Source organism: Salvia hispanica, chromosome 6 (genome assembly GCF_029641045.1).
Source record: "Salvia hispanica isolate PSC_SH4W2 chromosome 6, Shi_PSC_v1, whole genome shotgun sequence".
Lineage (NCBI taxonomy): Eukaryota > Viridiplantae > Streptophyta > Magnoliopsida > Lamiales > Lamiaceae > Salvia > Salvia hispanica.
This window is the reverse complement of record NC_142697.1, coordinates 18,977,899-19,001,016: the sequence shown is the minus strand read 5'-3', so window position 1 is coordinate 19,001,016 and position 23,118 is coordinate 18,977,899. Positions and strand designations below refer to the sequence as shown.

General features: G+C 33.9%; 1 protein-coding gene and 1 long non-coding RNA gene across 2 annotated transcripts; one reads left to right on the top strand and one right to left on the bottom strand.

Annotated features, from left to right (window-relative positions):
* Positions 1-13,288: 13,288 nt before the first annotated feature.
* LOC125205764 (ABC transporter B family member 21-like) lies at positions 13,289-18,209 on the bottom strand. Its single transcript, XM_089060679.1, has 10 exons — positions 17,744-18,209; positions 17,578-17,632; positions 17,327-17,502; positions 17,010-17,231; positions 16,681-16,919; positions 16,084-16,609; positions 15,725-15,998; positions 14,488-15,629; positions 14,149-14,412; positions 13,289-14,076 (listed from the first exon to the last, which is right to left on the bottom strand). Exons 1-10 carry the CDS (start codon positions 17,987-17,989, stop codon positions 13,426-13,428), a joined length of 3,795 nt encoding a protein of 1,264 aa, XP_088916805.1. The 5' UTR covers positions 17,990-18,209; the 3' UTR covers positions 13,289-13,425.
* Positions 15,328-16,189, top strand: LOC148923316 (uncharacterized). The gene is made up of 2 exons (XR_016132604.1): positions 15,328-15,466; positions 15,574-16,189. It is a non-coding gene; the product is annotated as an uncharacterized LOC148923316 (long non-coding RNA).
* Positions 18,210-23,118: the final 4,909 nt, after the last annotated feature.

Below are 23,118 nucleotides of genomic sequence, written 5' to 3'. Positions count from 1 at the left end.
CTAATGTTGTATACATATGTACATTAATGTTATATTTCAATAGATTTAATGAAGGATTACAACTTTCGTAAGTTATGTGCACGTTTTCTTCATTAATGGAGAATATAGCACCAACAAAGCATCAAATAAAATGATTCAGACTATATCAATTGAATACAAGGTTATATTCACTCTAATTAGTAACGTAAAAATTTATATGCACAGAAATCGTTATTGATTAATTATACTTAGAGAATTTAAAATGTCTTTAAATATTATTGGCAAAAGAAAGGTTTAAGAATTAGTATATAATTCTTTTTGTTGGACTATAAATATATGACACATGGTAGCAATTATTTCACTCACTCGCTATCTTATTCTCTATTGCACTGGTCACTTTTCTTACAAACTTTATTCGGCGGTTTCATCTTCCAATGAAACTTTATCCTACATTTTCTATAAGCGTGATTGAATAGTTTTGATTAACTCTCATTGTTTATGTAATTGCAGGAACTATAAGACACTTCGTCAATTATGGTGTTGGAGGCAATTGTTTATGTAAGTATAAAATTTGTAGTTTATTTTTTAGAATTGATATTTAGCTTTCATTTCAACTATAAATCTACAAATTAAAATAATGTGTCTTTTGAGATAATGAAATTTAATGTTGAATCATCAATTTGTCGATGGTGAGGAAGAAATGGGCTAAGGCATATATAGGTTGCGGCAGCCGAGATTGTAGAAGAAATGAACGAATGAGTGAAGAAGAAGATTGACAATGTGTTTATACATGGTCACAATTTCTTTTATTTATTTAATTTGTAACTATTTGAGGTTTGTGTTTAGGGTTATAAGTTTTGGCTTGGTCTTGGATATAATTTTCATGCACAATTATTGAAGCAATATACTTGTGATTCTTTCATATTAATATTAATGATTATTGTTGTATAGTATTAATTTTTTTTTTTTTATCTGAGTGTTTACGTTGTCCATTAATACTAATATAGAACTGTGATTGTTATTGTGTTAGAGATAAGAAAGTGGTTATTAGAAGCTTTGATTAATTTTACAAATAATGCAACTTTATGTACTTAAATATGTGTATAGGTTTGGTAGATTTTTAAAGTTGTTTAATTTTATGTTTGTGCTTAGGGTTATAAGTTTTGGCTTGGTCTTGGATATAATTTTCATGCACAATTATTGAAGCAATATATTTTTTTTTATCAAAACATTAGAGAGGATGTGTGACTGTATGAAAATTTAAATTTCTATTTATATGGTTGATGGTACTTGTGATTCTTTCATATTAATATTAATGATTTTTGTTGTGTAGTATTAATTTTTTAATTTTTATCTGAGTGTTTAGGTTGTCCATTAATACTAATATAGAACTGTGATTGTTATTGTGTTAGAGATAAGAAAGTGATTATTAGAAGCTTTGATTAATTTTACAAATAATGCAACTTTATATACTTAAATATGTGTATAGGTTTGTTAGATTTTTAAAGTTGTTTAATTTTATGTTTTAGATTATATATTTAAATTGTTTTTACATATTTATTATTTTTAACTTTTATTCAATTTTAAGTAATTAGTTCAAATTATAAAATTATTATAATGAAATTAAATTGATCCGTGCATCGCACGGGAGGGACACTAGTCTATACATATATAAAAGGGGAGTTTTGGGGGTATTTATGTAATAACTATTAGAATTTTAGGGGTATTTATGAAATAGCCATTTAAGCTTAAAGCTATAATTTCTGATATCATAATCTAGCCATTTAAGAATAAAACCGATATATAGACGTTGCCTTCCACATTTTGTAACTGCATGCCATGAAGATTTAAAATAAATTTAGCTTGGCAGTTACACTATTAAAAAATTTGTAACTGCTAGAATTGTGTTAATAATAATTATGTTCATTTGTTCATACATGTATCATTCAGCTTTATAATTGACGCGGATATTACTATAATTATTATCATAATTTCTAAATTATTTATAAATGTGCATGAAGCCAAGAACGTGTAGTAACGGGTACTAATAGTTATAATATTGTATTCCATGGAAGGTGTGAAATGATTCAAAAAAAATAACTCCCACCCGTTTGGAAAAATCTAATATTTTGCCTCCATTCAATCTTTTACACATGCAAATAAAGAGAAACCTACGTTAATAACAAATTTAATTTTAACCTAAGTGGAGAATTTGAAAAGTTTTAAAAGAGCCTCATATTTCATTTTTTCCCCTATAAATATGACATTTGATCTACTCACACATGCCTACTTACCTTATACAGTTCAAACTTCATCTTTTTGTTCTTCCCATGAGTAGCAAGGTTGATACCATGGTACTATTCCACGCCTTGCTCAATGATCTAGAACTAACGAAAACTGATTCGATTATCAAGGTTCGTTGTATCCATGTCTATGAAGTTACCGCTCCTAGAGCCAAAGAACCAATGTCGTGAGTTTATGCTTTTTCGTTATGTTTGTTTTTAAATGCTTCTCTGTTTTTAAATGTGTGCGTAGCCGGATTGTAAAGGCTTCTCTGTTTTTAAATGAGCAGCGAAATGTTTTGGAAAATTATCCTAATTAGTACTTTTTGGGCTTATAAATATGTTGGGTTGTCCTTTATGTTAACACAACAAACGAGTCAATAGACAACCTTTTTATGTATAAACAGGAGAGCATGCGGTGATTGATAATGGAGAACTTGAGCTTGGCGAGAATGGATATGTGATCCGAGAAGATTGAGCCTTTGGAGGCTAGCAAAAGAGGCTAACACCGAAACTATATTTGCAATCCGAGAAGATGGATCCTTTGGATACTAGCAAAAGAGGACAACTCCGCAACTATATTTGCAATTGTTTATCTCTCTTATCTCCTTTTTTTTCAATGGAAGGGAAGGGAAGGGAGAGAGATAATGTAGAAATGAGGATTGCGTTCATGCATTTGTTGTAGTGGTGGGTGCTATTTTTTTTTCCTTCTTTTATTATTTTTTGTTTTTGATTATGTGTTTTAGTTGTCCTTAACTTTTTTGTACATGCACCCAAAATATATTAATGATTTATTGGCACATGTACTGGGATTATATGTAGATGAACGTTCCTACTTATTTATTAATAATTTCAAAAAAAATATATCAAAAAATATATATTTTATATACATATATAAAAGGAGAGTATTGGGAAAATTAAAAAAATAATGTCATTGTTATTAATTTAAATGCATATTATAACAATAAAACTATATAATACTCCATATGACATGATATTTATAATAATGTTAGCTATTTTATAGTATTAGTATTGTGGTCTTTTTTTTATGTAATCTTTAAATGTTAATAATATATTTAATATATTTTTATTTTAAAGTTAGTGAAATTTGTATTCAATTTTTAGTATATTTAATATATAAATGCAATTAATAATAAACAAATTGTGTTAAATTATTTACTTTATGAAGTTGTCGTAGTAGGATATATCATGGACTTGAAAGAATTATTAAGGAGGTAGCTTAGCCGTTTAACATAAATATGATATCTAAAAACTGTTATAAAATTAGATGCACAAAATTAATGACAAATAATTTATTGATTGACAATTAATATTATTTAGTGCCAATTTCATTTTTAATTTTTGGAATTGATGAGATTAATTAAAATATTGGTATTTAAATAATTAAATGCATAATCATAATAATGTAAATGGAATAATGGTATTTAAATATATAAATAATATAGTACTACATGTTTTGAGCTTTTTTTCTATTACAAGAAGATTGATTTGAGTAGTAAAAGTGAACTAAACGTTGATTGACTTGCAACTTTAGTGGCACAATCTTTTACATTGTTCTACTACGTTTCTACTTAGTTACGTTAATTGTACATTATAAGTTAAATCGCATATTAAATTATATGAATAAAATATAAATAATTTAATTTAATTTTCGGCTCTAATAAATAATATCATTGGGTGAATAGATGCTTAAATGAATGCAAGCAAGATTTTTTTTGGTTTACCGTTCACATAGCCCTATTGTAAGGCACTTTCTTGATATGAGTATATAATAATATTTACAGCCAAGATTAAGGTAAAAAAAACCTCTACTATCAGTAAGGATTAGCAAGTAGGCAGACCCAATATAATGGAATATATCGAATACAGATCTAAAACCTCCAAAATAGATAAGTGATCAACAAAGTAAAATTGAACTGTGATAGAGGGAGAATTTTATTGATATATGGATCATTTGTTGGTCATGATGAGTATATTTTAAAGTTAAGGGTTTAGGATTTAAATTTCAAGGTTTGGGTTTTTAGTGTATAGGGTCACTATATTGGGATGAAATGAAGCTTGACTAGAAAGTGTCTCACCAGTGCAATCTTAAATTATAGCTTTTGATAAATAATATCTTAAATCTCATTAGGAGAAGTGGTAATTATACATTACTTAGGTTTTTTTGTTTTGTGTGATGTAAATTTGCTTTATTTTTTATTCTCACGGTCAGAGTTATTTGTATTTTACAAAAATAATGTACAATATTATTTTTCGCGTATTTATATTTGAGCTGAATCTCAACATGATCACATTAAAATATCAACACATATTTGTGGTGACATTTTAATAAAATGTGTTGACATTTAAAATTTATGGAATTTTAAATGAATGCTTAAATGAAAGCAAGCAAGATTTTTTTTTGTTTACCGTTCACATAGCCCTATTGTAAAACACTTTCTTGATATGAGTATATAAACAGTTTTACCGCCAAGATTCAGGTAAAAAACATCTATTATCAGTAGGGATTAGCAAGTAGGCTGACCGAGGGTAATGGAGTATATTGAATACAGATCTAAAACCCCCAAAATAGAATAAGTGATCAACAAAGTAAAATTGAACTGTGATAGAGGGAGAATTTTATTAATATTTGGATCATTTGTTGGTCATGATGAGTATATTTTAAAGTTAAGGGTTTAGGATTTAGATTTCAAGGTTTGGGTTTTATTGTATAGGGTCACTATATTGCAATGAAAATGAAGCTCGACTAGGAAGTATCTAACCAGTGCAATCTTAAATTATAGCTTTTGATAAATAATATCTTAAATCTCATTAGTAGAAATGGTAATTACACATTCCTTATGTTTTTTTGTTTTGTGTGATGTAAATTTGCTTTACTTTTTAGTCTCATGGTCAGAGTTATTTTTCTATTTTACAAAAATAACGTACAATATTATTTTCACGTATTTATATTTTAGCCGAATCTCGACATGATCACATTAAAATGCCAACACATATTTGTGTTGACATTTTAATAAACTGTGTTGACATTTAAATATCAATGTCAATACAATATATTAAAATATCAACTTAAGTTTACGGTGACATTTCAGTATCGTCGTGTTGACATTTTAATACATTGCATTGATGAGTTAGCAAATTAGCAATTTAAGAAAAATTAACAACGGATTACACCCCTGTGGTCATATTTATTAAAAATATGGAAATGTACATTGATTTTTTTTCCAAACTTGCTATATCCACATATTTTTTTTTCTATATTTATATACGGTTTTCAATATTATCATTATATAATACAGTGAAATTTTCTTATCTCAAATTTGTGACACAAATTGTTATAAACTCATCATTTGTATATCACAACTTTATTTTAATAAAATTACTACTTTAATCGAATGTATCATTGATATTAATTATTAAATACATTATAATTTTAGACCTCATATAATTTTATTATTTAAAAAAATATTTCATATTTGAAGAGAATAAAGTGGACCGTGCATAGTTAATTTGTTATTAATGTTATCATGTAAATTAATTTATAATCTTAAATCAATGTTTAAAATACCTTAGTCCGTGCATAGTACGTGTCCGATATCTTCGGTACGGAATAGTAAGCGCATTCTTTTATGATTGGGGGGGATGCGTGCCGGGGTGGTGTGCGGGATAGTTCCCCGCTGCCCCAAGCTCGTCTCCTTCATGTCCGGGGGTGGGTGTAAATGGTGGGACGGGTGCGGGGGCGTGTCGTGTGGGAGACTTCTTGTCATCCCCGGCGCCCCCTGCTCATCTGCTCCATGTCGATCGGTGTATTGGGGGGACGGGTGCAAGGGCGTGCGTGCGGGAGACATGTTGTCATACCCGGCACCCCAGGGGCGTGCGTGCGGGAGACATCTTGTCATCCCCGGCGTCCCCGCGTGTGTTGTGCGGGAGGCATCGTGTCATCCCCGGCGCCCCTCGCTCGTTTGTCCGATATCTTCGGTCCGTGTAATTCGTGTCCTTATATAAAAGACGAGTTTTGGCCTCTGTTTTAAATATTGACAAGTTTTGTGCATGATTTTAAATATTTATGAATTTTGGGTGGTATTTCTAACAATTTAAATATTTGTAATAACTGTAACAATTTATGCATGGACCATGATTGAAAACGTGGACCATAATTCAAATGAACAATTGACTAAATCTCTGAAGAATCAATAGCTAGAGCTAATAGCTATTGGATGAATAAATATACACGTTACTATAAATATTGATGGAAATTTATTTAGTTTGATGCACTAATTTAAAGGATTGTAATAGGTTACATAATATTGTAATAAATGGGGTAACTTTTAATGTAATTATTAATAGAAATTTATTTCTCGAAGAAGTTACATGATAGATTCAAGCTATATGAGGATTACATAATGTTTTAGTGGGTTGGTTTATCATGATGCCTAATATTTTAAATTCGAATGGGGTTTTACGAAAGTAATTAAAATTATATAAGGATAATATATATGAGTATAGGGACGTGATCAATTGCTAACTCATCCCTTAGTTGCTAACTGCAACTAATTTAAGACCATAAGATTTTAGAAATCTTGTGGTCTACAATTTACCATGTGTAATTTCGTTTTTTATTTTTTAATATTAAAAAGATAATAGCAAGTATCAAATTTAGGGTTTAGAAATATAATGTCAATACGGTGTATGAAATACATCAACACGAAGACATAATAATGTCAACACAATTTCATATTGACATTTTACAAGCATAATATTGACATATTATGCAAGGTGTATTGACATAAATCTGTTCGTAAAAAATACGAAAAATTAAAAAAAAAAATTAATTTTTTTCAAATTTTGACGTCGGAACATATGCATGTAGTATATCGTTGGAATCCTTATAAAATTATCTTTAATTTGATATATGTTATATGAATTTAAAGTTTTGGGATTTCTTTTAAAAGTTAGTTATAACTAACTTAACATTAATACCCCTATTGATTTTTATTAGAATTAATCCTATAGCCTTATTGACGTTTTTGTTGATCGTATTGACATTTCGTGATTGATGATCTAGGCCTTTAGTTTGAATATCTAATGGCTATTATTGAGTTGTAGTTAGCAATTAAGTATTGAGTTAGCAATATAACACTCCCCTATGAGTATAATACATAATATTGTAATAAATGGCATAACTTTTAATGCAAAAATTAATAGGAATTTATTTCTCGAAGAAGTTACATGATAGATTCAAGCTATATGAGGATTACATAATGTTTTAGTGGGTTGGTTTATCATGGTGCATAGTATTTTAAATTTGAATAGGTTTTCACAAAAGTAATTAAAAAATATATAAGGATACTATATATGAGTTTAAAAAAAATTCAATATTTACATAATACTATTTCAATATGTATGAGACGAATAAATTTTGTTTGCACAAATTATAGTAATAGATGTATAGATGTGAAAAGCCAAAATATATGGATTAGTTTATTATGCCTTGCTATGAAATGAAACTGGCGAGATTTGTAATCAATTCAAAATATTTAATTATCCTAATTAGAATATTTGTAACTGTCACCTTATTAAGAAATTTTATTACTAAATGCTTACCCCACAAATTTAACCATTTTTGCAGCCAGTATATATATGCCCTAGACGATCTCATACAGTCATACTCCAACTATTCACATAGTCCATTAGCTTCTCCAGAATACACAAAAGTTCATCTATTTGAAGGTATGTTTTGCATTATTTATAGCTTATGACTCACTTCCTCATTGTCTTCCTTTGTTGCATTAATGAATTTTTTGAAAAAAAAAATATTTTCAGCATAGTTCTTATTATTTACCAATAGAAGTATATTATATTAATTTATTTTAAGCACTCGTTGTGTGATTAATATGTTCCTAGTAATGCAATTTTTCCATATAAAGGACACTAAAACCATGAAATTCACCCCTCAATGATCTCCAGTATAGCAGAACTTCATAGTCATAAAGTCCGGAATGTGTGTATTTTTGAAATGACTAAGTAGGAAGATCAAGCAAATGTTGTTTGATTGGAATGGATTTTCCAGGATCCCATGGTATGAGTTTTGTCATTTTTTATCTTATTAGTTTTTTTTAACAATTTAGCTAAAACTATTACTGTTAATTTTTTTTTTCCTTGCAAGAAGTTGGGATTCAAGAACATTTTCCAGCATTTAGCATTTAAGCTATGGATAATTGTATGTTGCCGTATCAAGAATTACAAGTCCTGATTAATCGAAGATTTTAGTTTATATCAAAAATGTTGATAGTACGTTGTTTACAAAGAAATTTGCTAAAATTAATTAAATATTATAAATTATTATTTGTTTTTTTTTACTAATGTTTGATGTTAGTAATGTTTTTGTTTGTGTAATTGATTATTTTAATCTAATTGTCACAATTTTGACGTTTTTAGTTATGTATTTATTGTGTCATATCAATAGTATTTTAGTATTTAATTGTACGTGTGGCTATCTACTGGAGGAATGTAAAAGTGTTTCAATAATAAATACTCCCTCCGTCCCATTAAAAATGAAACGTTTTCCTTTTTTGTTTGTAAATGAAACGTTTCCTAAAATGGAAATAACTATATCTCTACTTTTTCATCTCTCTTACTTTACTCTCTCTTCTTTAACTCACAAAACAACACTGCATAAAATCCTGTGCCGATTTCCAAATGTTTCATTTTAAGTGGGACGGAGGGAGTATGTGTTTATGATTTTATTCTCATTTCATTCAATTAATTTTCAATTTAAAAATTTACAATAAGTGAAATAAAATAAGTCATGCAATGTACGGGTGTGACACTAGTCCTTCTAAAAAAACAAATGGTATATCTTTTCCTCGGTCCGTAAACTAATACTCCCTCCGTCCCATAAAGATTGTCCCATTTTTCCATTTCCGTCCGCCCCACAAAGTTTGTCTCATTTCACTTTTACCATTTTTGATAGTGGACCCCATATTCCACCCACTCATTCTTACTCACATTTTATTATAAAACCAATACTTTAAAAGTAGGACCCACATCCCACCAACTTTTTTAACTCACTTTTCATTACATTTCTTAAAACCCGTGCCGGATCAAAATGGGACTATCTTTGTGGAACGGAGGGAGTATCTCATTTTATTATTTTGGGACATCCGCTTTGAAGTCTCATGTTCGACAAGAAGAATATTGTACTGCCACACAACGTGTAGGTAACTAATGATGAACTAACCTTCCTTAAGTCCTAATCCCTCCATGACTATCCTTGGGGTTGGAAACGGAAATTACACCCCTTTGTTCACTTTCCGTGTTTTGAGTATGGCCAGAGTACATTAGACTTTTTTCAGCAATAAATAATGCTCAGTATTCGTAAATTACCCGAAATATCCTCCATAAATTGTCAAATTGATTTGGGGTGAAACGGAAATTTGGGAGGGGCTAAGGTGGTATTTCATTTCCATTTCTTGGTCCAAATGCATAAATTAAAACTTACTCCATTCCAAAAAATGATTTCTACCTATCCCTTAGGGGAACAGTGGGGGCCACGGATGAGGTCTCGAGCTCGTCAGAATTTAATCTTGGACAGTGAACACTGGCTCAAACCAAGAAATGAAGCTATTTCTTGGTATATCAAGAAAGTGATAAAAAGCAAGAATTTGAACATGAACGCATGCATGCTCCTTTACTTCTTTCTTTTGTTTTTCATTTTCATTCTCTTTTTCTACTACTACTATGTTACACTCATACTCAAAATTAATTTATAAAAGTTGAACTCATATTTTATTGGAGAAATTTTTTTTTTTACTTATTTTTCTTTGAATTGCTTATTGAAAACAACATTTAGTTAGATTTAATTTACGTAACTGATGAAAGTAAAAAATTATATTAGGACGAGAGTTATTTATGTTGATACGAGCAAAACTAATACTAGTATTATTAAAAATTAATCAGTTTTGGATAGAATTGTAACGCCCTGAATTTTTCTAACTTTTTATTTGTTCTTGAAAGGACGTCGTGTGGATTGAAATTTTTTTTTGCCATTTCTTTTGTGGAGAGAATGATTTTATATATTTAGACTTGCCATTTCTTTTTATTTAGTAGCTTATTTGAATCTATTATGAACCCAAAACATATTTTTATTTCTTCTTGAGCCCATTTTTATTTGAAACCCAATGATCACCCGAAGAGAATGAAAACCGCTGCAATGCTGAAAAATAGGAACAAATCAGCCTAGATTACTTCTTTTGTTCATAAATCCAAATAAACTCCAAACCAACCGTGTAATCTTCACAAATTAGTTTCCACATTTTTAGGCACGATATATGGTGGTGGAGAGTCACGATATATGCAGTTAAGTGAAATTCATTATACAGATACACCTAAACCCAAAACCATATCTGAGAAAATAAGTAGAGGAGACACCGAGAAGGAGAAGAGAGTTTTGGCAGTCAGACGAAGTGATTCACGGAGATGCAGCGACGCTAAGTCGAGATTGTTTAGCGAGTCGTGGAGAGAGCGTATAGCAGCAACAGCGGCGGCACCGACGCTCGCCACAATGATGGCGGCAACAGCGAGTCCTTGGAGTTGTGTCACGGCTCGGGTGCGACGGCGGAGAGCGACTCCAGCAGCGGCTGATCAGGACTGCGGCGGAGGAAAGAGAGAGAGCAATCGCGACTGCTGGTTGTTCCATGATTATGAAGGAAGGTGAAAGAGAGTTTGAGAGAGAGCTTTGAAGATGTTGTGAGGGAGAGTTGTAGAAAGGTTTGGTAAATGAAACGAGCTAAGAAAAAAGGAATTGGAGCTCTCTGATTTTGTGAGTTCACAGATCACGTAAGGTGAGAAATGTTTTTGAAGTTTGGACCTTGTTTTATTTAAATGTTTTATGCAATGTGATTAATTTGTAGATTTGGATTGGGCCTATTATTTTTAGTAAAGGAGAAGGATTGGAGTTAACCCAGGCTTTGGGCCGGAGTATATTAAATCAATGGATGACTTCACGCATGCTGTCTCGGGCATTTTCAAAGTTAAAACTCTGAGGGTACTCAATGGTGGCATGATAAATACTTTTTATAAAATGTTTTCGGCATGAGTCCACTGAGTGCATCAAGTACTCAACCCTGCATGTGTTAAAAATGTGCAGGTTGAGCTGTGACGAGCGCGGTAGATGTTGAGCAGAGCTGGTGAAGATTTGTGTTTGCTTTTAAATGTTCCGAATATATTATGTCTTCATACATATATTATTCTTCTCTCGAATGCTTCCGCTGAATGTTGCTTTCTTTTGAGTTCATGTATTGATGAGATGTAATTCCTTTGAATTGTCAATTGTTGGGATAGTACTCTGATTTCTATTCGAACTATTCCAATTATTTCGAGCTATGGTCTGAGTTTCGTTATTTTCCCATTTCTTTCCCGCTTCTTTAACCCTCCTCTGGCCGTGATCTACCGTGTTTTCTATCCTTAGAAAATGCGGACGTGGCAAGAATAAGGATTATGGTAGGAGATGGTCCTATCTCAAAATTGATAAATAAAGTATTTTATTAAAAAAACAAATTGAAGTCGGATTGAATTACAATTAAGATGTTGTTCGTACTATGACTCATTATCATATGATTATTTATCTAGAATTAAATTGTGAGATTCAATCTATTGAGCCAAACATATACCACCCTTGTCCCGCATTAGGAGTCATATTTGTTTCCTGTACTCTTTATAAAATAATATAGAGAATACATCTGCATTATTTTTTCTCTTACTTTACTATTTCTCAATTTTAACTATTTATTACTCCCATCATTTTTATAAAAGAATGCAGAAAAACAAATATGAGTCCTAGGGATGGAGGTAGTATAATATACATATGAATTATAATTTTCAAATCAAATAGAGTAAAATGACTGGAAAACTAACAAAAAAAAAATAGAGAAAGAGAGACAAACCAATGTTCTGTAAAACCAGTGTGTACAAATTACAATTAGCAAACATCAAAAAAAGTGAAAGTTGGAGTACTAGTTTTAAAATGGGGGGCTTCACTTACTTCTCCGTCTCAAATTTCACCATATTTTATATATACACTCCTGTCCCTACTATTCATAATCAATTAGTACTTCAATAATCAATTAAGTACTACTTTAAAACCTTGGAAATGCGGCTGCATTTATCACACACCATCTCCATCCCACCAAACTAATATCATAAAAAAAAAACCTTAACTGTGTACTCCCTCCGTCCACGAACCACGAATAGGGGTCATGTTTTTCCATTTTAGTCCGTCCTTAAATAAGAGTCCCGGTTAATTTTTACCATAAATAGTAATAGAATCTCACCTTCATCTAACTCATTCTACTCACATTTCATTTAAAACTAATACTCCATCTGTCCCATTAAAAATGAAACGTTTTCCTTTTTTGGCTGTCCCATTAAAAATGAAACGTTTCCTAAAATGGAAACAACTCTATCTCTACTTTTTCATCTCTCTTACTTTACTCTCTCTTCTTTCACTCACAAAACAACACTACATAAAATCCCGTGCCGATTCCCAAATGTTGCATTTTAAGTGGGACGGAGGGAGTATATACAAGTGGAACCCTTATTCCACTAACTTTTTTCCACCCACTTTTCTTAACATTTCTTAAAACCCGTGCCGCTAAGGAATGAGACTCCTAATGACGGACGGATGAAGTATATTTATTTAAGTAAATTTTAACGTTCAAAAAACTTTTTTTAACATTATACTGTAATTGTTTTTATAAATGACGGACGGAGGGAGTATATTTATTCAAGCAAATTTTAATGTTAAAAAAAGTTAAATGACGGACGGAGGGAGTATATTTATTCAAGCAAATTTTAACGTTAAAAACTTTTTTTAACATTATACTGTAATTGTTTTATAAAATTGTAATTGAAACGAACTCAATGTTTTTATAAAAGGAATAGAATAATTTAGTATGACTATACCATATCCATTGACCACTAATCAAATGGAGTATATTATCTCTATAAAAGTACCAATTTGTATTTATTTAACTAATTTAATCATGGTTGCACAGAATAAATTGCCTCGGAGATAATGCATTACATTGCATAAACACTAGCTAGCTAAGGCCTAAGATTTTGAAAACAAAAAAACGAAGTAAAATTACGGTTTCACAGGAGTGATATGAAGCGCAACTAATGAGGCGTAAAATCCATCTTTGATGTTAATCAAACTCTGATGCTTCCCTTTCTCCACAATCACTCCGTTGTTGACAACCGCTATCAAATCTGCCGTCTTGATCGTGGACAGCCGATGCGCCACAATCACCGTCGTCCGGTTCACCATCGCCTGATCGAGCGCGTCCTGCACCACTCTCTCTGACTCTGCGTCTAGCGCGCTCGTCGCCTCATCCAGCAGCAGAATCTTCGGGCTCTTCACGATGGCCCGCGCAATCGCCACACGCTGCTTCTGCCCCCCCGACAGCTGCACCCCGCGCTCCCCCACAACCGTGTCGTACCCCTGTTGCAGCCCGCTTATGAATTTGTGCGCATTCGCCTGCTCCGCTGCCGCGATGATTTCTGCCTCCGTCGCCTCCCCTTCCTTCCCGTAGGCTATGTTGGCGCGGATCGTGTCGTTGAAGAGCACCGGCTCTTGGCTCACCAGCCCCATCTGCTGCCTCAGCCATTTCAGCTGGAATTTTTGGATCTCGACGCCGTCTAGGGTTATGCGCCCTGAATCTGGATCGTAGAATCTCTGTAACAGTGATATCACCGTTGATTTGCCGCTCCCGCTCTCTCCAACCAGAGCTACTGTCTGCAAATTGAGTATTGATAATCAACAATTCCGTCAATTAAATCTACTTTTACCTAATCGTAATGTATATACCTTTTGGCCATGAATCGTTAAGGAGAGGTCTCTGAAGATCTGCACATCGGGTCGGGTCGGATACTTGAAGCTCACATGTTTGAGCTCGATCTCTCCCTTTACACTCTCTAATTTGATTCCAGATTCATCACTGGGATCAATCTTCGATTCCCGGTCGAGAATGGTGAATATTGATGCTGCTGCAACCTTGGCTTTGCTTGAATCCGGTGCGAAAGAGCTGGATTGAGAGATTGCTAGTGCCGCCATGGTTAGTGCAAAGAAAACCTGCAACATTTAATTAGTTAGGGTTAGAGGACTGAATGAAAGAATGAATGATTGGCTGGTAATGGTGGTGATTACCCGAAATACATCAGAGAAAGTGATTTTGCCATCTTCAACGAGTCGAGCTCCAGCATAAAAGCTGGTAGCGTAAACCAGAAAGAGAAGGGCAAAGGATATCCCAAAACCAACTCCACTAATCAACCCCTGCTTAATCCCACTGCTCACAGGCCCTTCACATTTCTTCCTATACATGTCCATCACCTTCTCCTCCGCACAAAAGGAAGCAACCGTCCTTATACTCCCCACTGCGTCATTCGCCACCTGGCTCGCCTCCTCGTACATCGCCTTAGCATCTGCGCTAAACCCTTTCATGAACTTGAGCTGCACATATCCATTCGCTCCAATCAAAGGCAGCATCACCAGGATGATCAGAGCCAATTGCCAGCTAGCTTGGAAAGCAATGGCTAACCCAGCAACCAATGATGACAAATCTTGAACCATCTGGGCAAGCGCGTCGCCAACGAGAGCTCTAACGGTAGCAGCATCAGCAGACAGCCTCGCTCCGATGATCCCACTTGAGTGCTCTCCCTCATCGAACCACCCCACCTCCATATTCACCACCTTCTCGAAGCACATCAGCCTAATCCTTCTGATCAGCTTGTTTCCCGCCACGCCAAAGAGATACGTCCTCGCTGGATATGCTATCAGAGACACCACCCCGAGCACCATGAATATGATGGCCCAAAACTTTGTGTCTTTGCGCAACTCACTTGGGGGCTCGAAGAAGGATTCGATCACGCTAGATATTAGTATGCCGAAGATTGGCAATATAGAGCCATTTATTATGGCGAAGACGGCTCCTGCTATGAGCACTGGTGTTTCTGGCTTGTTGAGATTGGCAAGGCGGCGGAGAGGGACCTTCGGAGGCATTTCAGATGATTCGTGATCTGATTTCTCTAGTGCAGATTCAGAGACGTTTAGTGTTGTTGCAGGTAGGCCAATTGTGAATGGCAATGAGTGGTGACGGCTGCTAGATGAGCCCCGACTCATGGAACGTGTGAGTGACATCCTTCGACTTGACTGCGATCTCTCCAAATCCACACTTGTTTCTGATCTTTCTTTGCCTTTGACATGCTCTGATGTGTCTCTGTTTACTTCCTGCAGGCGTATGAGCTGAGAATACGCACCTTCAGGATCTTCCAATAGTTCAGAATGTGTCCCTGCAGTTACAATCAAATTAGTCTTCTCTTGCAAAGGAAATGTCTTGTTTACCGTACAAGTTGAGATAAAAGAGTAAAGAGAGAGATAGTAGTACCTTTTTCAACCACCTTGCCTTGGTGAATGACAACGATCATATTGGCATTCCTAATTGTGCTCAACCGATGTGCAACAATTACAGTTGTTCTGTTCACCATTATTCGGTCTAATGCCTCCTGCACTACTCTTTCTGATTCTGCATCTAGTGCACTTGTAGCCTCATCCAACAGTAGAATCCTTGGATCCTTCAAGATCGCTCTAGCTATGGCTACTCGTTGTTTCTGTCCACCCGAAAGCTGAGTTCCGTGTTCACCTACCATGGTATCAAGTCCCTGCAGAAAACAAAGTCATCTTGTATTAGTATTAGTTTGTTCAAAATGAATTAGGGAAAGAAAAGAAAGAGGTCATGGTTGTTGCCTGGGGCAATTTATCAATGAATTTAGCAGCATTGGCTTGTTCTGCTGCTGCCCTGATTTCCTCAATTGTTGCACCATCCTTACCATATGCAATATTATCTTTAATACTAGCTGTGAAAAGCACAGGCTCTTGACTCACAAGCCCTATTTTGGACCTAATCCATTTAAGCTGGAATTGCTTCAGATTGATGCCATCAATCAAAACTTCACCATGTTGAGGGTCATAAAACCTCTCTATCAAACTTATCACAGTTGATTTCCCACTTCCACTTTGCCCAACCAGAGCCACTGTCAGACCACTCGAAATCGACAGATTTAAGCCTCTGAATATCTGCTCATTAGGCCTAGCCGGATAGCTGAAATGCATGTCTCTAAACTCTATATTCCCACGGATGTCTTCTGGCATCTCCCCACTTGTGTCGTATGCATCTATCTCGGGCTTCCTCTTTATCGTCTCAAACATCTTGTACGCTGCTGCTCGCCCCGCAGCAAATGCCGACATGCAAGGTGATGCTTGTCCAAGAGACCTACACAACATACAACATCAATATATAATATAAAGTGCAGCAACAACAACATCAATAGTATATGTACTCACATTGAACCAGTAAGCACGGCGGTGATCACGTTGATCACCTCACCACCAGTGTATCCCTTCTCCAAGATCATCTTGCCTCCAAACCAGATAGCCAGAGCATAACTGCAGAATATAATGAACATGACTGATCCGAGCCCCAGCCCACTCGCTAGCCCTTCGTGCACCCCTGATTTGTAAGCCTTGATGAGGGACTTGTCATAGTCAGCCACAGCTTGCTTCTCCCCAGTAAACGACGCAACCTAAACAGAATCATAGACACATATGTCAGTATGTATTCTGTTTAAAAATACTATAATGTGGAAACAAAAGATTGTTAATAAGGACGAGACCGTTCTGATCGAGCCAATCGTCTGTTCAACTAGAGTTGCAGCCTTAGCATACGCTTCTTGGCCACGAGACGCCATCTTCGACAAGAGTAGCGACATGACACCTCCTGATATCACCATTAGAGGAATGGATGATAGCATGACGAGCGTGAGAAGCCATCCTTTGATAAACGCGATCACAAATCCTCCCACAAATGTTGATACTAGTTGAATGAACTTGCCAACCTGCAAGAGGATGCATATACAACATGTAATCTTCTCTCTCTTGAAATCATAGGAAAAAGAAGCAGAAACAAAGAGAGGTGAGAGAAAGAAGGTACCTTCTCACCCATGGCGTCTTGAATAAGCACAGTGTCACCAGACATTCTTCCAACCACTTCCCCGGTATTGCTTTCTTTATCAAAGAAAGCAACATCTTGCCTCAAAATTGTTGACAAATATAGACTCCTAATTCTTGCAGCCTGCCTTTCTCCGGTAATCATCCAACAAGCCACCTCTGTAGATCATTCAAAGTTAAGTATGTTCAAATTCAACAATATATCAATTAAGATGGCTATAAGGTAAAACTTACGAAGAAATGCCGCCACGCCACATCCCATAGCCAAATACACAAACTTTAGCGCAACCTAAGACGCGAAATGCAACACGAAAATGTAAGATACAAGTGATGAAAGCACAATATCATGAAGCTGCCATAAACAAGTAGGTTGAGAATGAATATGATGAGATTTAGATACCTTTGAGACAACGGAAACAACATCGTTGTTTTGGTTTTCGCCGAAAGAGTCGATGAGATCCCCGAAAAGGATTGTCATAAGAGGCATACACACTCCATTCCCAACGGCACCCACTGAACCAACTATCATCAACACTTGATCCACAGGATCAGCAAAGGCGAACAGCCGGTGAAACGGCACCGTTCTGCCTTCCGTCTGCCCTTCCTTTTCCACCGCCGCCGCAGACGGCGTCTCTTCTCTTTCCATTTCAATCTCTGATGTCTACACTTACTAACACTTGTATATATTGCACTTTAACTAACTGACTTTTTTATTTCAACCAAAAACACACACAAATATATATAGTGTGTGTAAAGAGCTGCAAGACTTATTGAGCAAGAATTCTTGATGAGCACGGCCCTTTATTAATATTCAGCTTCAAATCTTGGAGGCGTGATGCAGGTACAGGTCCATTGAATATCAAGACTTTTAGAATTTGATTATTTGGCATCATCTAGAGTTATTTGAACATTAATTATGTTTTGATACATACTTTTCAGGTGATTGCTTGTACATAGTCAACATAAATCTAATTCAGTAATTCCGCTTTTCCAAATTGGTGGTTGGTTTTGTTGCAATAAGTCAAAAGCTATATAATTAGGATCGGGATTAATAAAGTAATAACGGTGGGGTTCTGTTCCCCTGCAGCAAAAAATGCAAGCAAAATAAAGTTCACGAGATAGGTTGAGGGTTTTTTGTCCGTGAATTTAACTATGATGCGTTTCTAGAAGATGAAAAAGAAAGAAAGAAAGAAAGCTATCTTCATAATATACATTTAATAATAATAAAATGTGATCAGCTGACATCAGCTGAGAAAATACAAGGATTGGTGTACAAAATCAAATACTGGAATATTAGATTTGAGTCCAATCTAAATTTACGTGCCGTGGAATATTGGCCTTGTTAAAAATTTCTCTTTACTAAAAATTCATAATTGCATAACCTTCTTTGTCTTTTAAGTCATAAGTAAAACATGTAGGAGTATTTGCTTAGCCCTCAAGAGAAAGGTATGACCAACAGACCAACTTTCATATTGCTTAAAATGGGAATTGTCTATTGTTCAAATCTTGAAAAGTCTACTTCTCAACAAAGAAAGTCTACTTCAAAAACAATATTTTGAATGTTGTGATCACAAGTACAGCGACATCAACAAAATAGTACTATTAGTACTAGGAGTGGTTCGGTTTGCAAAATTATACATCTGGATTAAATGCAGTATGTTTGGTTCATGAGATTAAATCACTCAACTTAATTCTAGATGAATAATCATGTTATCCCTCCGTCCACGATTAAGAGTCTCATTTCTAAATGGCGCGGGTTTTAAGAAATATTAAGAAAAGTGGGTGGAAGAAAGTTAGTGGAATATGAGTCTCACTTGTATATATTAGTTTAAATGATATGTGAGTGGAATGAGTTAGTGGAATGTGGGGTCTCTTTACCATTTATGGTAATTATGAACCGAGACTCTTATTCGTAGACGGACCAAAATAGAAAAACGGGACTCTTATTCGTGGACGGAGGGAGTAATAATCAGTCAAAAGTCGCCACTGATAATTAATCACGACAATTGAACAACACCGTACTGTATATTTATTGACACTGCACGCCACTTATCGTGTGCGTGCACTAATGCGGGATTGGAAAAATGTTAAAATTATAAATTACTATTATTAATTATTTGATTATGAAGATTTAATGAATTCACCACTTTATTGAATAACTTCGTGATTTTGAATTCAAATCTCATAAAAGCGAAAATTTTCATTTATTTGAATCCAGGAATATTTTATAGCGACCGGCTAGCCGATTCGTCGCGCTGGCCGATCGGCTAGCCGAACCATTGCTGTCGGCGAGAGCGAAATCGGCGAGCCGATCGGCGTCGGCCAGCGCCGAATTTTGTTTTTTTTTTTAATTCATTTTTTTATTTTTTTTTAATTCTTTTAGAAAAAAAATTTCAATTTTTTTTTTAATTTTTGAAAAACTATATAAACGCGATTTTCTCTATCTCTAAATTTCTGTATAAGAGCAAAATCTAGCGATGGACAACAACAACTAGCCCAATACAAAATTAAGACCTAAAACAGAAACATGTCATACCGTCGGGACCCCCGTTCGGCTAGCGGCAAACTATAACAGATTCAAGGTGGCTCGTGTGTGGAAGCCCGGATTTTTTTTTATTATGTTATTTTTATGATTTTTAGTTAATGTACTTTTTTTTATTTGAATAAAATTAATGAATTTTCCCGTATATGTGTCGTAAATTTAATTCCGTAATTTAATCATAATTTTAATTCCGTAAATGTAGTATATTTTGAATTATTTTTATTGCGGTTGGCCTAAATCTGATGTGGCAGGTGGATTTTTTAGTGTTGCTAACGTGACAGGGGAGAGAATGACTGGCCTATTGCTGGCCTATGGCTGGCCTAAGCACCATTGCGGATGCTCTTATTGTAGATGATTTATCATTACTTACAACCCGTGCTTTCTATTTTAGAACAGTGGTTTAGTCTTACTTTCCTTTTTAAATACACAAATAATATAGTCCAAACTTTAATTTTTCGGTGATTTGTTTTTTAGGCTATCTCCATTTTAACAAAAAACTTCATCATGGGAAACGGGAATCGTGTAGCTGTAGCAGGAAGAATAACATAATTTAATAAAAAAGAAAAGGGTATGAATCACTATGAAAAGGGGATATAATGATCTAGGAATAGGCCTTACAAAATAAATAATGGAAATTACATGTGTCCTCGGAATGAAATTAAACCCCATTTCCTTCATCTCTAAAACTCTAAATACCTCGATATATAGCACTTAATTTTCTCAGATAATTTGATGCTTAATTTATTGACTCTATTTATTTATAGTCAATCTGTTTTTCTTTTTCACTGCAGAAGAAGTACGACAACCTTTTTTAAGAAAGGTGAAAGATACAAGTTAGTAGCAATGATTTGTGTTGAGCCACAAAACGTGTGGATAATGTTTCTATAAATACCCAATTAATATCTCTCGTTTTATAAACGAAGTCCATGGCTGTCTCAGACTCTCAGTTATTACTTATTACAGTATTGGAAAGTAGAAGAAAAATAAATGTATACTCCATATAAAAACTGCCCAATTGATATACTCTCTCTGTCCCCGATTAAGAGTCACACTTTTCCATTTCGGTCCGTCCCCAATTAAGAGTCGCACTTCATTTTTACCATAAATATTAAGTAGATTCAACATTCCACTAACTCAATTCACTCACATTTTATTATAAAACCAATATAAAAAAAATAGGTCTCACATTCCACTAACTTTTTCAATCAATTTTTCTTTACATTTCTTAATACTCGTGCCCGGTCAAAGTGTGACTCTTAATCGGAGACGGATGGAGTATACTCTTTTGAGTTCATTCCTCAGAGCATCAAAATTTCACATAGCTGAATGGAAAGGTTGAGATCAATTGTCCCATTTTTGGGTGTACTATGACTTTCAATTCTATTTTTTGTTTGATTTTTACTAAGTTGGTATCGTTAGAATTTTTGCAACTTGGCTTCATTGCACAGGGAAAACTATGGTGTGTGGATTCAAAATTTCTGCCCTTATGCATAACTTGACTTGGCAGATAAGATGTCCTATGAATGGACTATATGCAACTACCAACTATTTCCATTTTTCATTTTGTAATTGGGATATAATCATGAAATATTCAATTCATTTGTACGAACCTTTACATAATCTTTAATTATGCAATTCAATTGTACAACTTTTACTGTAATTTTGGGGTATAATCATTAAATATTAAATTCAATTGTATAACTTTTAATAAATAGATCACACAGTTCTATTAATTTACTTATATCTTATTATGAAATAGTAGTCTATTATTTCATCCACCACAAAATACTTAAGTATTTTTTAAGGACGTAAAAATCGAGAAGCAATTAGTTGTGTTTAAATTTTTAAAAAAATAATAACAATTTAAACGCAAAAGAAAGTGTTCCTAAATTACGGACAAATTAACTTAGTCCTTTACTTTTTAAGGACGCTTCTGCGACCTCTAATTTTATCTAGGACACTAACGAAAAAGACATTTTCTAAAACGTCCTTAATTGTATTAGAAAATATCCTTAATGATTTTTTTTTTGTAGTGATCCATTCTATAGCATTGAGACATTTATTTTTTACACTAAATTTTAATAAAAAGTACTTAGTAAATTAAGTTTAGTGAGAATAATGTAAGAAGAAGAATAAAATAGATAAATAGTACTCCATACGTCCCACAAGAATATACATTCTTTTCTTTTTAGTCTGTCTCACAAGAATACATATTTTTCAATTTTTCTCTGTAATGAGGTGGGACTCATCCCCACTATTAATATTTTAATTACTTTTTCTCTTTACCTCTCTCTTATTTTACTAATTTTACATTAAAATCCATGCTGAACCCAAAGTGTATATTCTTTGAAGATGGAGGGAGTAAGGAAATAGTAGGTGATAAAATAAAATATTACTATACAAATAAAATAAGAGATAATAAAATAAATTAAATATATTAAGTTTTTGACATAAAAAATAATTCAACTACTAAAAGAACATTTTAAAAAAGAATTCGACTCAACACTATAATACACATTTTGAAAGAAAAAAAAAACTCATCTTTCGTAGTGGTAATGAATGGCTGAGCCCATATAGAAAATCGGGCCAAAAAATATTCGTTGACCAATCATCTACTACTACATGGGCCCTTTCATCACAAGACTTTATAGAGTAAGTTTAAGGCTTTATTTTATCTTTTTGTTTTTATACTCTTTTGGACTCCACCTCTAGGCTTTGCCAATGACACAATTACATGTTCCATACGACTAACCTAGTGTTAGAGAGCCGGATTTCATTGGTAAAGGATTAGATGTAGTCATCTTTTGTCGAACTACTTAAGAATGTAATTATATCTAACACTTGCATATTTGGCTAATGAAGTCAACTAGAGAGCAGTCCACATTATTCACTTTGTGCTTAGTGGATGTACAAATTAACATGTTGTCCTTCATCTGATCTTCATTATAGAAGCAGTACAAATCTTCTAAGAAAATAAGTGGTATTATTATTTTGGACAAGAAGAATATACCCATATTTTATACCGCCACACAACGTGTAGATAACTAATGCTGAACTAACCTTCCTTAATTCATAATCCCTCCATGACTCCATCCTGTAGTAGTGTAGTTGGAGCTTAAAAGCATAACATAATATACTGTGATATGAAACGCAAGAATATTATTTTATGTTCATACAGTATATTATAAAAGTTGAACACATATTTTATCAATATTTTTCATTTATTTTTCTTT